This window comes from Harpegnathos saltator, unplaced genomic scaffold (genome assembly GCF_003227715.2).
Source record: "Harpegnathos saltator strain DR-91 unplaced genomic scaffold, Hsal_v8.6 scaffold514, whole genome shotgun sequence".
NCBI lineage: Eukaryota > Metazoa > Arthropoda > Insecta > Hymenoptera > Formicidae > Harpegnathos > Harpegnathos saltator.
The window spans coordinates 459325-474680 of record NW_020230332.1 but is presented as its reverse complement, the minus strand read 5'-3'; the positions used below and the strand labels follow the sequence as shown (position 1 = coordinate 474680).

The 15356-nt window shown below is 52.7% G+C and overlaps 1 protein-coding gene across 4 annotated transcripts in view; it reads left to right on the top strand.

Moving 5' to 3' along the window:
* Positions 1 to 15356, top strand: part of Kank (KN motif and ankyrin repeat domain-containing protein 2 kank) — a 47618-nt gene that overhangs the window by 17372 nt on the left and 14890 nt on the right. Inside the window, exons 1-4 of one of the 4 annotated variants that reach the window (XM_011137729.3) lie at positions 3896 to 4063; positions 6113 to 6204; positions 7715 to 7914; positions 9468 to 9714. In XM_011137729.3, the coding sequence (XP_011136031.1) occupies positions 6159 to 6204; positions 7715 to 7914; positions 9468 to 9714 (493 nt within the window). In that variant the 5' untranslated portion in view covers positions 3896 to 4063; positions 6113 to 6158. Of the gene's footprint in view, positions 1 to 3895; positions 4064 to 6109; positions 6205 to 7714; positions 7915 to 9467; positions 9715 to 15356 lie in introns of those variants that run through there. The other 3 variants (XM_011137728.3, XM_011137726.3, XM_011137727.3) reach the window with 3 other exon arrangements.

Below are 15356 nucleotides of genomic sequence, written 5' to 3'. Positions count from 1 at the left end.
CTCGTTCGTCGACGCTCCTCCGCTCGTCTGTCCTTCTCTCTCTCTCTCTCTCTCTCTCTCTCTCTCTCTCTCTCTCTCTCTCTCTCTCTCTCTCTCTCTCTCTCTCTCTCTCTCTCTCTCTCTCTCTCTCTCGGTGCTCTCCTATTTATATACGCTCTTAGAGAGCGCCTCGTTACTATCTCCACGTACCGTGGTTAATGTTACGCTTTGAGAAAAAATGGCCGGCAGGGAGGTTGACGGGGAAAACAGGAAATTGATATTAATGCGCCACCTTTAACCCTTCGCGCCGTTACTAATGATTGTTGTGCGTTCTCCACGCCGTATCGCGTCGCACCCGCCCGCCCCCGTTACCGCTAACGCAACACGGTAACGGCTAGAATTATTCGGCGAACATGAAAGATTCCCAAAAGTCGGGCACGTCGAAAGTGGCGGCTCCCTTTGGAGCGGAAGGAACGTCAATCAATTCTCCCAGGAATAATAATTTCGACGTCTCGGAAACACCGCGCGGCATCTTTCCGCGCCAGCGGCGACGAGAGACCTCCTTCGCCGTCAACGACGTGGAAAAGCGCGGTCGACGAAATTCTTCTCACCCGCGCGCGAATCACCGCCGATTGCCTCTCATTGATCGCAATGAAATCCGCTGACGAGCGGTCGGCAAGCACTTTTCACCGCCGCCGCCGCGCCGGAAAGATCGTTCCCGTCGTCCTCGGCGAGAGGTCTAATTATAGTCGACGCCGAGTTCAATATCGCGTATAAAACGTCGGAGCGTCGTCGCACGCGCGATGCCTCCGTCGCGTGCGGCGCGCGTCGTCGGCGGGCCGATCAGCGGAGAGGATCGCGCGGAGGAGAGCCGCGACGACAATAATTCATAAGCGCGCGGCTCAATGTAATATCGCTCTCGCGAGAGCACGAGCGCGCGTAGCTGACATCGGGGAACGTCAGACGCCGATTTGCTTCCAATTTTTTATAGTTATTTTTAATTTTATTTTAATTAATTTTAATTTTATTTTATTAAACAGTTACTTTTAATTTCAATGTCAAAATATAAAGAAATCTGTTATCATTTTTAGCTTAAATTAATTTTTTCAATTTTTCGAAATTTCTCAAATTTTTCTTCGTTCATTCTTTTCTCGTTCATTTCTTGTTCATTTTTTACCAGATTTTGATGTTGAAACGAGCTTGTTTGCTGGATAGTGAGCCGAAAGATTACGCAACGTCGAATGTAGCGTAAAACTGAACACTTTTTCAACAACGACGTCAGCCATATTAGATCCGCCATTTTGAATTTTACAAAATAGTTCTCATTCATAATCGGCGACATGTGTGTGCAAGTTTCAACAAATCAGATAGATATATATATATTTTTAAGAAATACTGTTTTAAATATGTATAAAATAGTGTACTTGTGTGCAAAACTTGAAAAATTTCGAAAATGAAAAAATTAATTTAAGCTAAAAATGATAACAGATTTCTTCATATTTTGACATAAAAAATAACTATAAAAAATTGGAAACAAATCGGCGTCTGACGTTCCCCGAGGTTAACTTGTGAGGGCGGGCGAGCGGGCGGAAGGGCGGAGGATGCATCGCGGCCGCGTGTATCGTCGGCCGCAGAGAACGCTGGGGTCTTGCACGATTTCTCTATTGTTTACGAGCCATTGTGTTCATAATCGCAGGCCAAAGGCCAAGGAGAACAAGCGGGAGCGAGAGCGAGCGGGAGAGAGAGAGAGAGAGAGAGAGAGTGAGAGAGGGGAGGAGACGGCAATGCGACACGTCGCGCATTTCTTTCCGGATCCGCGTGCGCGACATGACGCGCGGCTCTTATCTGATCCGACGGGGAGAAATGTTCCGTCGCCGGGCAAACAACTCTTTCCCTTTGTCGGTGAGGCGAGCGAGATTTTCCCGCGGGAATCGGGAATCCGCCTTTTTATTACATCGTCAGTGGCTTTATGAGCGCGCACACGCGCGTGTTTCATTTTGCGAGCAAATGATGACCGGTCGTTTCGGCCGCTGCTTTTGGACCGCGCCGAGAGCAAAAGTGAGTCGCGCGGCTTTGTCGCAACGCCGAGATCACGAGCCTCCTCCCTTTTTTTATCTTTCTATCTCTCTTCCTCTTTCTCTCCCGCGGCCTCTCGTAGGTGACGAGTGACGAGGATTTTTATAGCGCGCTCTTCACTGCACATAGAACCTCGTCGCCGAGCTCGCTTTCGCCGGGAAGTAACGACGGTGTGACGCTTATGGTGGCATGATGAGGTCGGCTCGGATGAATCAGTCTGCGATCTTTTTCTTGTCGAACTGTATACTTATATGGAGGACTCTTTGTAATTAAAGATAAAATTAGATCTCATATGTAGCGCTTGTAGTTTGTCATTATTTGCGCGAGCAATCATCGTTGGATTGCTTTCTGATTATTCGTTAATTCGTACTTATTTCATGCAACGAGAGATCGTGACTCGAATAATTGGAGCACGATCTTACCGCAATGAGTTGGTCATTAATTGCGTTCTCGATCGAAGATTGTTAATAGGGTAATATTTTATCATTCATTAAGGTGCGTACAGAAAAAGTAGAGAGCAATTAGTAAATCCCCATATATCCTAATACTCGATAAAACCCGCGCTTGGATGCCGAAAACCGACGGAATGTATTCATTTATTTATTTATTAATAATATACGGGTCTGAGATCTCTTTGGTGTACAAAGACTGAGACAGCGGTATAAGAGTAAGAAAATTCTCATAGAATAAAAAGTGAAAGAAAGTAATAAAAAAGAAAAAAGAAGAAGGAGGCAGAAAGAAAGAAGGAAAGGAAGGAAGGAAAGAAAATAAGAATAAAATAAGAGAGAAAAAAAAATAAAAAAAATCTCCTCTTGTCTATCCGATGTCGACTGCTGGGCTGCGTTTTCCCCTGAATTATTTGCGAGCTCAACGTAAGCCCGAAACCTAACGGAATCTTATCTCACGATCGTGTCAGCTGTTTCGCCGCTTGATGCGGAAAATTCGCGGAGGACAGGGGGCGGATGCACGTGTCGGAAATCGTCGGCGCCGACGGTGCTTGGAGCACAATGTCCACGTACGCCCGGGGCGAAATTGAAAGTCGCTTTATCTAGCGCGCGCATATTTCACCGCGCGCCGCTTACGCGCCGATTAAAACGAGAGACACGTGCGAGGCATCGGGTGTCTTATTACCACATCCGCGCGTATATTACGCACACGACGGCGTGTGTCGTAAGATAATTTTCAGGCGACATTAATAGATAACCGAGGATGAAAGTGGTCGTGCAAGGGCATTAGCCTTGCAAGGACGAGCGCGATCATTATTCACCGCCGTGTGTTCCCGTTCCCGCTCGCTTCGACAAGCCGCGCATCGACGTCGCGCATCTACACGTGTTTTGCACATCTATTACAACGCCTGCGTCCCCGTAATTGTGAGCGACGAGCAAAAATCCAGCGACACCGCTTATCCCGCGTGTGATCAGGTGCGCGCTTTCATGCTCGATAAACTGTAACGACGACGACGACGACGACGACGACGACGACGACAAGTCGGGAGAAAGGGCGGAAAATCCGCGTGTGTGCGCACGCACGGAGGAGGCTGTGATTAATTAGTTTCCGCACCACGCTTCGCGTGGTGTATCGCGTTGTATTTATCGCTCCAATTGCCAACTACGTGCGTATGGGCGTACTTACGATTCGTTATCAGCCGGGTCGCGCTGTTATCAGTGCGACAGAAACACGCCGCGTATCGATCTGGTTTAATCGCTCTCGGGCAGAAGTATTCCGGACAGAGTCGCGTCTCCGCGATTGTTTTCGCGCAATTTTTCGGCTCGATTTTCTTTTTCTCTCACCTCTCTCTATTTTCTTATCTCTCTCTCTCTCTCTCTCTCTTTTCTCTCGGACGGAATATCGCGCCCCTTATCGGCATCGCGCGCGCTCGCGCTCGTCGGCTCTTCTGGAATTAGGCCATGGTTTCCGAGTTCGCGGAGAGTCGCTGACTTGACTTTCCATTCAACGACGACACGAGGTGAAGGCGGACGGCGGTGGCGGTCGCGGGTCTCCCTACAGTGTACGTGAGTCGCCTTTAAGTGATCCCTTCGTCGTGCTCGAGACGGTTTTCCGCGGCGAGGAGGAGGAGGAACACCTCCGTCGTCGCACAAACGGCGAACGTGCCTCCATCTCGGCACAAACGCGTCGAGGAATCACCGTACTCTTAGACTTCATTATAGTCATCTCGGTCTCTCTCTCTCTCTCTCTCTCTCCCTCCCTCCTTCTCTCCTGTTCCCTCTCTCTTTCTCTTCTCTCTAAGAACCAATTTGCCGAGGAAAAATGCCCGACGATCGCGGTGACGGTCCCGCGCGATAAAGATCGCCGAGAAATCGCCTCTCTTATCGTCTCTCTTATCAGCAATCGTGATATTTCGAGACTCTCGCGAGATAGCGTGTTTGATTAGGAAAAATACAAGCAAGCGCAGCGAGAGAAGTCTCCCGCCGCGCGTACGCCCTCGAGCGATCTCCTGAATGAGAAGAGGGACAGAAGGAGAGAAGGAGAGAGAGAGAGAGAAAGAGAGAGAGAAAGAGAGAGAGCCGCTCACAGACTCACACTCTTTTGTGCACCGTGACGCGTTCGATGACCGGGACTGCGCATTAAAATACAAATTTAAATTCATCCCCGAGGTAAACTTATTCATCGGAGCTGAATACACCGTTACTCGCGGCACCCATCAGAGAAAACCGAAAAATTCCATTCATCGATAAATAAGTACACGTCGCGCGTGTCGCTTCGTGTTGCCTGCGGAATTAACGGAATGTCAAAATGTCGGCGAGAGTAGGCGAGAGAACGAGGAGGACAACAGGCGCGAGCGGAAGCACGCGAGGCTCGCACGCGGTTGGTGAATTTGTCGTCAGGGATAACTGTCATAATCCTCGGCGATTCTTCCGAGTCGCCGTCGAGGCGGAATTCTTCGGCGCTGCGGAGAAACCGCGAGGATTCGTAAAAATATCCGCCTCTCGCAACTCGCGACACGAAAGGTCGCGCCGAGAGAGTGGAGGAGTATATCAGCCCCTCTCTCCCTCCGTCGGGAAACAATTAAAAAGTTCACGCACCGCGTGTGGCGACAGACGCGCGAGGAGACACCGAGAGGACGCGCTGTCGTCAGACCAGAAATCCGGGATACGGAATTAGCTCGCGCCGCGCGGCGCGGCGCGCCGTGAAAAGTGCATTTCGGCGGGCCGGGGGAGGCGAGGCAGAGGTCTATACCTTTCAAAGTGTGACGAACAGCGTGAAGGGAGCGATCATTCGTTCGGCGCGTCCGTCGTCTTTGGCGGATTCGCGCGCAAAAGCGCCAATTAGCAGGAAAAGGCCGAGCGCCGATGCGTGTATTCTAATTTCGCGATGCGAGAGATACAATCGTACCGACAAAAATCCCTGAATAATTCAGCAAGAAACCGGTTATGAGTCGCGTCAGGCGCAAACGAGTCGAGCGAGTTAATTGCGAATACCGGCCGGTATTCGCTATGCGAGCTCGTAGAAAGCAGCGAGATGCCCGCGCGAGCGCGCGAAACGCGCGAGATGAGAAGCTCGCGGGCTAATTAAGTTCTCTCGCCGCGAATCTCTCGGCTGCGAAGAAAAGTTGCGATTTCGCGCGCAGGCTGGATGAGACGCGCTAATTGCCGTCTCTCGCAGTTCTCGCACGACTCCGGCCATTTGATAACGAGGATTTCGCCGGGAGGGATTCGCTATCTCCGCCGCTCGATTGGAGCAATTGAAACGCCGCGGGGCGCGTTAGAGCCCGCGATTCTCCGACCGGGGAGATGCATCGTGCTAATAAAATTGCGCTATTCCGAGAAACCGCGCGCGCGGTTGCGCAATCATTGTAATCAGGGCGTGCGGCAAATTGTTGCGACTTTCGCCGGAAAAATTTCCGCCCCGCGCGCGCTCGCGCTGCCGTCGGCGAAGGAACCCGACGCCTTTGCCTCTTCCTCCTCCTCCTCCTCCTCGAGTTATTTATGCGCAGCGCGAATCCTCGCGGCCACGTCGAAGGACGACTCTCGCCGCCGCTGACTCTTGCGCGATTTGTATTTCTGCTTGTATTAATGTCTCTGCTTGCTTGCAGCAGGATCATGGAAACGCAAACCTGCGAACAAGTCTGACGACCCGCCGAGATGGCCCTGACTGTCGTTCCCTCGGCCCGCGTTTTCAATGGAAACGGTGAGTCATCTTTAATAATAAAAGTGCAGCAACAATCGGGAGGATCGTTGGCCGCGGTCAAGTTGGAAATCGCAAGCGTGAAAATCGCGTGAAACGAGCCGCCCGCGCCGCTCGTTCGCTCGCCGCCGCCACGGCGAGGCGAGCAACGTGATACGTAATAATAATAGTAAAAATAAACGTAATAAATGTACGTGCACGTAATCGATCGCACTATCCACCTTGTCATCTTGTCATCTCGATGTCGTTATTCCGCGCTTTGCGTATTTTTTACATCCGCTGCAATCGTCCTGCAACTTGAAAATCACAACGGATAACGGATAATAACCAATAATCCGGCTCTGTGTCGCGGCTGTTGTTTCTAATCTAATTTTCGTCCTGGCCGAAAACAGTTAGTTCTTCGCGCAATCATTTCCTCGAAATTATCGCGCAACATTTTCTCAAGTCCATTTTTTTCTCACTACCGAGAGACGAGAGGCGGGCGGTACCGTTATCGTCGCTGTCGCCTCCCGACGGGATTATTTTCTCCCGTTGCACAACCGAGCGCGGACGCTAAAGTTTTTCGCCGGCGCTACCGCGGCGATCACGTTATCGTTATCGTTATCGTTATTGTCATTATCGTCATTATCGTCATTATTGTTATTATCGACCCGCGACGGGACGATTTTCCCCGGCGTTATATAACCGAACACGCGGACGAAGGTGGAAGGCGACTCGCGGCGCGACCTGAATGGAACGCCGCGTGATGCTTCATCGCGCATCAGGGAGGCGTAATTCACTAAGTCATTGTCACGTGATTGTCGTGATACCGCGGGCGGGTTTCGCCGTGTGATGCTTAAATGGACTGTCCCTACGCGCTGCGCTCTCTCTCTCTCTCTCTCCCTCTCTCCCTCTCGGCTAACGAACCTTCGCCGGGGATTATTATTACCGTGTCCCGCTGGATGCTCGCCAATGGTTACAACATATTTCGGTTTACATTGCGCTGCGGCCATTAACCCCCCCAAAACAAACGTCCGCTCGGGATTGAACAACGGCCGATTGTGATTCACCTCTAACAATAGAACAAGTCCGCGCGCGCGCGCGCGCGCGCACGCGAAGAACTCGATTCGAAAAGCAAGACTCGATCGAGACGCGAGCACACTCCACCGACGCGCGCGCTTTCCATGCCTCGTTCGCGAAAAGAACGAGAACAACGCCTCGCTCGTGAATTCGGCAAAACGAAGAGATCACCGCCGGGCGCGAAGTAGCGCGGCGAGTCAACGACGATGATTAATCGTCGCCGCGACGCGACGGGTCACCCGCGAGAAATCGCCGATTCGCGATGCTCGCAAGACGTGGTCGCCGCGTCGCGACGCGAGGCGATCCGCTCGCGGGATTTCTCTAATCGGCGTCGTTCTCTTATCACGACTTGGCGCGACGCCTCGCCTGGCCGCGCCGGGCCGGGCGATATCGCTGATAATCGATCCGCGGCGATAATCTTCCGCACTTCTCTATTGTTCTCTGTCTGTTGCAGTGGGGACGCAGGCGTACGTGTCCGGCTCGACGGGCTCGCAGTGTCTCTGCTGCCCGTACGGATATCACATCGATCTAGATTTCGTGCGTTATTGCGAGGCCGTCGCGGCCGGAAGCGCTGGCGACCGGCCGAGCCTGGAGCGGCGCAAGAAGAGAGAACGCCGCAGACAATGTCAGTCGATGGAGGTTCTCTTAGGCCTGGTAATTAATTAGCGGTACCTCTAATTACGGGTGGGCGCGTTCCGCGCGCGCGGAAAGCGCCGCTCTGCCGCGAGTTAGCGAATTAGTGAAACCGGGTTGCACCGTTAACCCAGCATGATCCGCCGAACGCATCCTACACAGAGTGCGAAGGTAACGTTTCGATTTGACACCCGCCGTGCGGAAACGTAGCTGCGACACGAATAGCGACTCTTCAGCCCTTCCGTTTCCGCTTTCGTCCCGACCGCTTTGCGCGCGTAACACTATCGGCGACATTTTGTGTCGGCGGGATCGCGGCGAGATGTGATTAACCCTTAAAAGTTACCATCAATCCTATACTAGTTTTTCTTGTTATTGTTCGTAGCAAAGCATACGCGGGGATTGATCCGTTTTATCGTAATGTCACTGCTGATGATCGTGTGAACAAATACTTATGAAATTAGTATTGTCAGCATGTATTCTTATAGTATGTACTTTGTGTTTTTAATAGAAAATTAAAAATTAGAAATTAATTGAAAATTAAAAAAGAAAAGTTAAAAATTAAAAACTTTTGTAATAAGGGATAAAAAAATTCGCGTGCGATGAAATTTCAACAATGATAGGCTTTTAAGGGTTAACCCTTTGAGGCATAGTGGTAAGTATATTTATCACCTATTTATTCTCACATTTTCATGAAATATTTCATATTTGAGGGATTCTCGTCGGGGTTTTTGCACTTTCTAGCTTCTTATGTGATATGGGAACGTACATGAAAGGTTGAAAAGTGTTTTGCACAAGTTGTCCATTCATTATAAATGAACAAAGTGTGCAAAATACACATTTTTGCAGAAAAAATCATTTTCCACGAACTAGGGAATTTTTTGCTTAAAATCAAGATTTACGGGTTTTTTGGGTCGCTGATTACGAATCTGAGGTCCAAATTCCAAAATGCATTTTCCAAGATGGCGAATTCCAGATGGCGGATCATAGAATGTACATAAAATTAGCTAAAATTGCACTCTGGTTAGTTCTTGAGCTCGCTGATTACGAATCCGAGGTCCAAAACTCATTGTCACCGAAATTATCACGATTTTCCATATTTGTGGCCGCCATCTTGAATTTCGAAAAATCTGATAACGGATTCGTCATCAGCGACCCCAGGAACCCCCCGTATATAAACTTTCATGTGATTCGGATTTTCTGAAAGATACGTGCCTCAAAGGGTGTTGAGACGCAAAATACGCAAAATATCGCGCGCGTCCTCAACCGCGTTGTCGAGAGAGTGCCCGGTGTGATTTCGAATTCGGTTGCTCGCTGACGGTTCCAAAAAAGTCGAGTTGTACCGAGTCGCGTTGTACTTCTCAAGCGGAAGCCGCGAAGAGCTTGCGACTCGAAAGCAATAAATGCGCGCTCGTCGCGGTACCGTGAAGCGGTACCGCGATAAATCATTCGACGGAGCCGCGTTGTAGCGGCACCGCGTCAGCACCGTAATTCGTGTCGGACAAGCGGCGACGAACAAGCGGCTCCTCGCACGCGCAGATCGCGTTACAGATCGTTCCTTTTATTTTCGATCTTAGGTGAGCCCTGCACTGGCGGGAATAGAGGCCGAATTGCCGAAAATACCGCAAGAATGCGCGGCCGCGAACGGCGTGACTACACCGCCGCCGCCGCCGCGGTCGTACGCGTCGCAGCCGTGCCAGGGAAATTCGCAGCCCTCGCCGGTGCTGGACCTCAGCGACGTCGTGGGCGACTTCGAGGCGACCCTCCGGCGATCCTGCGGGTCAGCCAGGCCATCATCCGATCGCCGGCCGCTCGCGGAGACTGGTAAGGTATTCCTCCCCTCGGCCGATCGAGGCATCAAGAACATTGCGGACGTCTAATTTATCGTTTTGCTATTATTGTTGTTATTATTGTAGTTATTACCAGCATAGTTATTATCAGCAAGATTTCTTATTACACTTCTTATTACATCCTACTGATAAAACGTAATAAACTGTGCGTACAAAAAATTAAATATACGAATAGAGTGGCGATGAAACGAGCCGTCGCCAATTGCAAATTGCGATTTGTTCGCCGCGTTTCTGGCGACTCGAACTTGAATACGAATCTGCTGGAAGTTAACGAGGCAGCCGATCTGTTAATCGCGCAACCTGTTAGCTTGACGTCCGCGATGTTTCTCTTCCCTCTTATCGGAATAAGCGTCGTGCGAGACCCGCGGAGCAGGCGGTGAAAGTGCTCTCAGAGAGCCGCGCGATTCCTCGTTGACGATCGTTATTTCGCTCTGCCACTTCGACATTACCCGATAAAGTACCGCGGGTTTCGTCGGTCGTTCACAAAGAACGGCGAAGCACGCTCGAGCGCGTGTTTCGAATCGGAGCGTCGCGTCGCGTCGCGTCGCGTCGACCCGGCGCGAAGAGCGGAGAAGAGAGGAAACGGCAATCGGCGGCAAAATCGAAGTCGCGCAATGTCGATCGCGCGACGAATTCGCCGGCGGCCGCGAACAGGAAAAAAAGAAAGAAAGACACAGTCGGGGGAACGAAAGAGATCCGACATAATTTCACGCCGACTGCATTTCCTCGCGCTGAATCCGCCCGCGGCCATACTGGGACTCCTCCATGGCCCGATGACCCGCTATGCGGCGAGCGGTGCGAAGAGAAACATTGCCCCTTCCGCGTCTTCGGGCCGCTTTGAAGTCGCCACGGGAGCCGGCGCGCATTCATTATTTCATTACGCGACCGACTGATTACGCGACGCCCTAATTTCACACCGCGTGTCTCGCCTACGAGCGCGGATCGGCGAATTCCAGCGGAAATCGCCGCTTTCGCCAACTGTCGGCGGCCGTAGGGCCCCGTTCCGGGGCAACGCACACCTTGCGAATCCGAATATGTGATTTTGATACGCGCCAGTGTATGTGTGTGTGTGTGTGTGTGTGCGATTCGGCTGAAGCTCTTCCCTTTCCTGTTACCACATCACTTGACACGCTCAAACACGCCAGATTGTCATCCAATCGGCCCTCGTATTCTCGTACTCTCGTACTAGTCGCTCTTTATATTTCAATTAAATTATTAGGGATACCGGAGAGTCTTTTCGTTTCTATCATGAAACTTTGCATGAAAATAATCAAGTAAGCTCGATCTGAATGAAACTTGATGTACACAATGACGAAATGTTGTTAACTAACTTGGAATTTAAATTAATTCTGGATCGAAATTAAGAACTCGCGCTACAACCGCGGGAATTGAAGGCTTGAAAATGCGAGAAGACTTTCCGGTGCTCCTAATATAACTCGACACGCATTGAAACGTGTCGAATCGCGCGATTTGAAACGGCGAGGAACTGCAGAAAGAGTCGCTTCAGTCGAAGCGACACACTCGCATTTGGAGTCGAGCGAACGTGAAGTATGCCCACTTAATTCCAAGTTTCGTTTCTTTTCCTCCCACGAGCGTCACGCGTAACGATGTTTCGCGAGTTGGAGGGACCCAGAGGGGCGTATTGAGCGACGCTATATAGCGATTAACCGCGTGCAAAGAGCGCTCGGCTCGTCGCGTCGAGGTGATAATTCAACAACGCCTCTCGCCCCGATCGAAAGTGCGCGTCCCTCGGCTGTAATTAGTCGCGAGACGGCAAGGTTAACGAACGTGCTACTGCCGCTTCTACCGCCACCGTAATGCTTCCCGTGTGCAATGCGGCCGCGCGCCGGCTCGCTTCAGCCTCTCGTTATTGTTTGCGATGCAAATTCGCGCGGCTTTATTCGCGGATACGTTCGCGCTGCTCAATCTCCCGCTCCCTCCTCGTTTGTATCGTTTCGCGGGGCCGTTCATACGCCCTCGTAAAATTGTATCGGTTCGATCGCGCACGCGAGTCGTCGTCATTAGTCGCGCGCAACTTTCTGCAAAGCTCGCCGCAGACAATCTCTCAACACACGCCGGAACGTACGTTGCAAATGATCGAGAGAGTACACGCGAGACGAGCGCCGCGCCAATTGGAAGGAAAGTTTCCCCTCGATGAAAATAACTCGTTTCCCGCGCCGCGAAACATACACGAGTATACGTTCTGCCGCCTCGTCCGGCCGGCCGGCCGGCCGGCCGCCGCGCGATGCCGGAATTAATGCGGGCGGTTTCTCTTGTTGGAGCATCGAGAAATGACTTCAGCCGGACGGTTAAAATTACATTAATCCGATCCCCGCCTCGTCAGCCGCAGGAGGAGGAGGAGGAGGAGGAGGAGAAGGAGGAGGAAGAGAGCCGCGCGCGTCCCGGCTTTTCCCCGCTTTTATTACACTTGTAAGAACACTCGCGATTAATAAGTAGCTGTTAACGTCGCCGCACAGCGGCGAGAAACCGCCCGCCCTCGCGAGGGACGTTGTAAATTCGGCGCTTTATAACTCGTTTCGATCGTACGTACGTGAGCGCGGCCTTAATTAGGAAGAAATTGCGCGCGAGAGCGTTTCGTTCGCGTGGGCTCTTAATTTTATCGGATGTCTGCACTCGAAGGTGCCGCTCCGATCACCGTTATATTCCCGCCGAAGCGCCTTAAAAAGACGCGTTATGCCTGTCGCCGAAAAGCCGGCCCGTTTTTCGTCGCGGCTCGCGCCGCTGCGCTTCCAATGTTGCGGCGCTCGCGCGCAAACAGAGCGATTCCGCTGGTGACGGGCGTGCGAAACGAACGATCGAGCGAAATAACGATTGTAACGGTAAATCGGTCGCGGCGATAAAGAACAATCGTCGTCCGCGGGATTCTCGCCGAATATTCTCGCCGAGAAGCGAGGCGGACGAGGAAGGCTCGGCGGGAGACCACCGACCGCGTGAGATCGTCGTCGAGATTATCGCCGCTGCTTGAGTCGCGTCTCGCGATCTTGGATCTAATCGCAGAAACGTGACGCTCGATCGCAGACTGTCGGTTCTCGGTCTTCATTCAAGTGCGAAAATACGAGCCGACAGCGGAGCCGAATTGGGCGCGCCGCGAGGTCTTGGCAAATGACGCACAAGTCGGTCCTTGCATCTAAAATGCGCGATTTGCCTCGTATCGTCCTTGTGCATATATTCTCGTGACTCGATTTTCGGATCTCGGCCTCCCCGGTTATTTAGGCGCAACTTTGTTTCGCCATCCGGGATCACGAAACAACCGGGCCGCTCTCTCGCTCGGCGAAAGACCCCGAGAGCGGCGCCAGCAGCTTCGCACGAATTTCACTCTCCCGCCGATTAACGAAGACGACGGTGCCGGCTGTGCTACCTGGGACCGATTGTTTCCTGCTCGCGGCGACAATCGCGTCTGTTTCTCACGGCTCCGAAGGGGCAAGAGGCAGAGAGAAAGGGAGAGAGAGAGAGAGAGAGAAAAAGAGAGAGAAAGGGAGGGCGGAGAGGCAGAGTTCTTTAACACGCGAAGGACTCTCCGTCCGCCCCGGCCGCCTCCGAGTTTCTCATTCTTACACTCGTTCCGCGATTTATCGTGCGACCGGAGACGACACAACGTCGGCAGCGGAAACGTGTCGCAAGGAGAGAAAACTGCCGCCGCCGCCGTATCTTCTCCCGCCGATCGACGTTTACGCTCTTAATTAACGCCGCGCCGATCCCGCATGAGGAAGAGCAGACGCGCGCGCGCGCGCGCGCGCGCACGGAGAAATTCCGTTATTAAATATCGCAACAACGTGTATGTAAACGAGATGAAAGTCGCGCCGATGGACACGAGGCATCGGTCGGGATCGTCGCGCCGCGCCGTCGCGGATAGTGGCGAGAGCAATTCCAAGCGGAAGAAAGTAGTGCTCGAGCGACGTTCGTCGCTCCCGACAAGAAGAGGTAGGAAAAAGACCAGGCGGAGGAGGAAGAAAATCAGTCATTCGAGAGAGAGAGAGAGAGAGAGAGAGAGAGAGAGAGAGAGAGAGAGAGAAAGAGAAAGAGCATTCCGGACGAGGGGCGGAGAACGGGAGAGACGGAGAAAGAAGTGCAGAGACGCGTCGGGACACAACATCTCTCTCGGACGGCGGTTGAAAAATGCACGCTCCACTGGCAACTAACGGATATCTCCAGTCGTAATCCGCGCTGATGTCGATCGCGGATGATGATCAGGATCATTCGAGATCGTTCCTCACATTCACACTACATTTCCCCTACATTTCCTCCCGCTTTCATATCATTTACATTTCTCCCGGCAAAAGCGGAGCAATGTCGATCGGACAGCCGGCCCCGCATCGAAATCATTCATTATACCCCACATTTATATCGTCCGCGTTTTTTAAGGATAAACGGAAAGGACGCCCGCATGACGACGCGCTCCGGCCGATAAATAATCTCCGCTCGAAGACGCTCGCGTTTTTGCAGTCTTAGTCGCGCGGCGTGGTTCTCTGCTCGAACGTGGTAGCCTCGTTCGTTTCTCCGCGGCCATGTAAACGCACATGCGTGCATATGCACATATTGTACGTGCCGCGTGCTTCTGTGTGTGTGTGTGTGTGTGTGTGTGCGTGCGTGTGCGCGGGGGAACCGCGGTTCGCGCTGCGGAACGCGAACGACGGGGAAGCCGGCGGTGCGTGGCTGGAACCACCTGCTTCCGGTCGTTGTACCGGCGGTTGTACCACCGCCACCGCCACCTCCGCCTCCGCCTCCGCCTCCGCCGCCGCTGCCGCTGCCGCCACCGTGTTACCCTGCGGTGTTGCGTCGCCGTTGCGTCGACCGTGGCTTTTCGGCGGCGCCGCTTCGGCGCGAACCTGACACGCCGCGCCGATTGCGCACTTCAGGCATCATCACTCGATGCTTCGCGATAACGATGTTGAGACGACGATAAACAATGCTATCTCTCTCTCTCTCTCTCTCCTTCTGTCAGATCGCGAAATGGGCGAGCGGCTGCGAAAGAAAGAGAGAAAGAGAAAGAGAGAGCGGGAGCCATTGATTGCGGGAGCGGACACAAAGCGCGCGCGGGTGGAGGAGGGGCAGAGAATTCCGTGCACGTAAAACTCGCGATCGCCGCCGACTTTTACTCGTTCGAACAATAACGCGAGTTCTCGCGCGATTCCAGTCCCGCGGCCGGTGAGGCCGCGTCGTTACGGTATAACGTAACGACCGGTGTCGCAAACGGGAACGAGAGCGCCGCCGATGAGTCTCGGGCCGCGCGCTCTCGAAATAGGCCGAAATTGCGGGCGGGCGAGCGGAGTCTCTCGCGCTGATTGAACTTCGACATTCCGCGCGAGCGACGGAGCCGACTAGCGACGGCCAGCTGATCGGGTCTCTCCAGAGCGCGGCGTGGCTTCACCGGTTTCTAGCCGTTTTTAGCCATTTCGGTGCAACCTTGCCTTGCCCGGGCAAGGTGGTCGGTCGCGTATGGCTGCCCCGCAGCACCTGTCGAGAGCTGAACGCGCGCAACTGGTTCAACTATTTCCGAGGCACGTGCATCGGGAACGAACGAAAATAAGACCGCGAAAGCGCTCCGAGGAGCGACATCAATCCCAACGCCGACTGCATAATCGACGACGCGCGCGC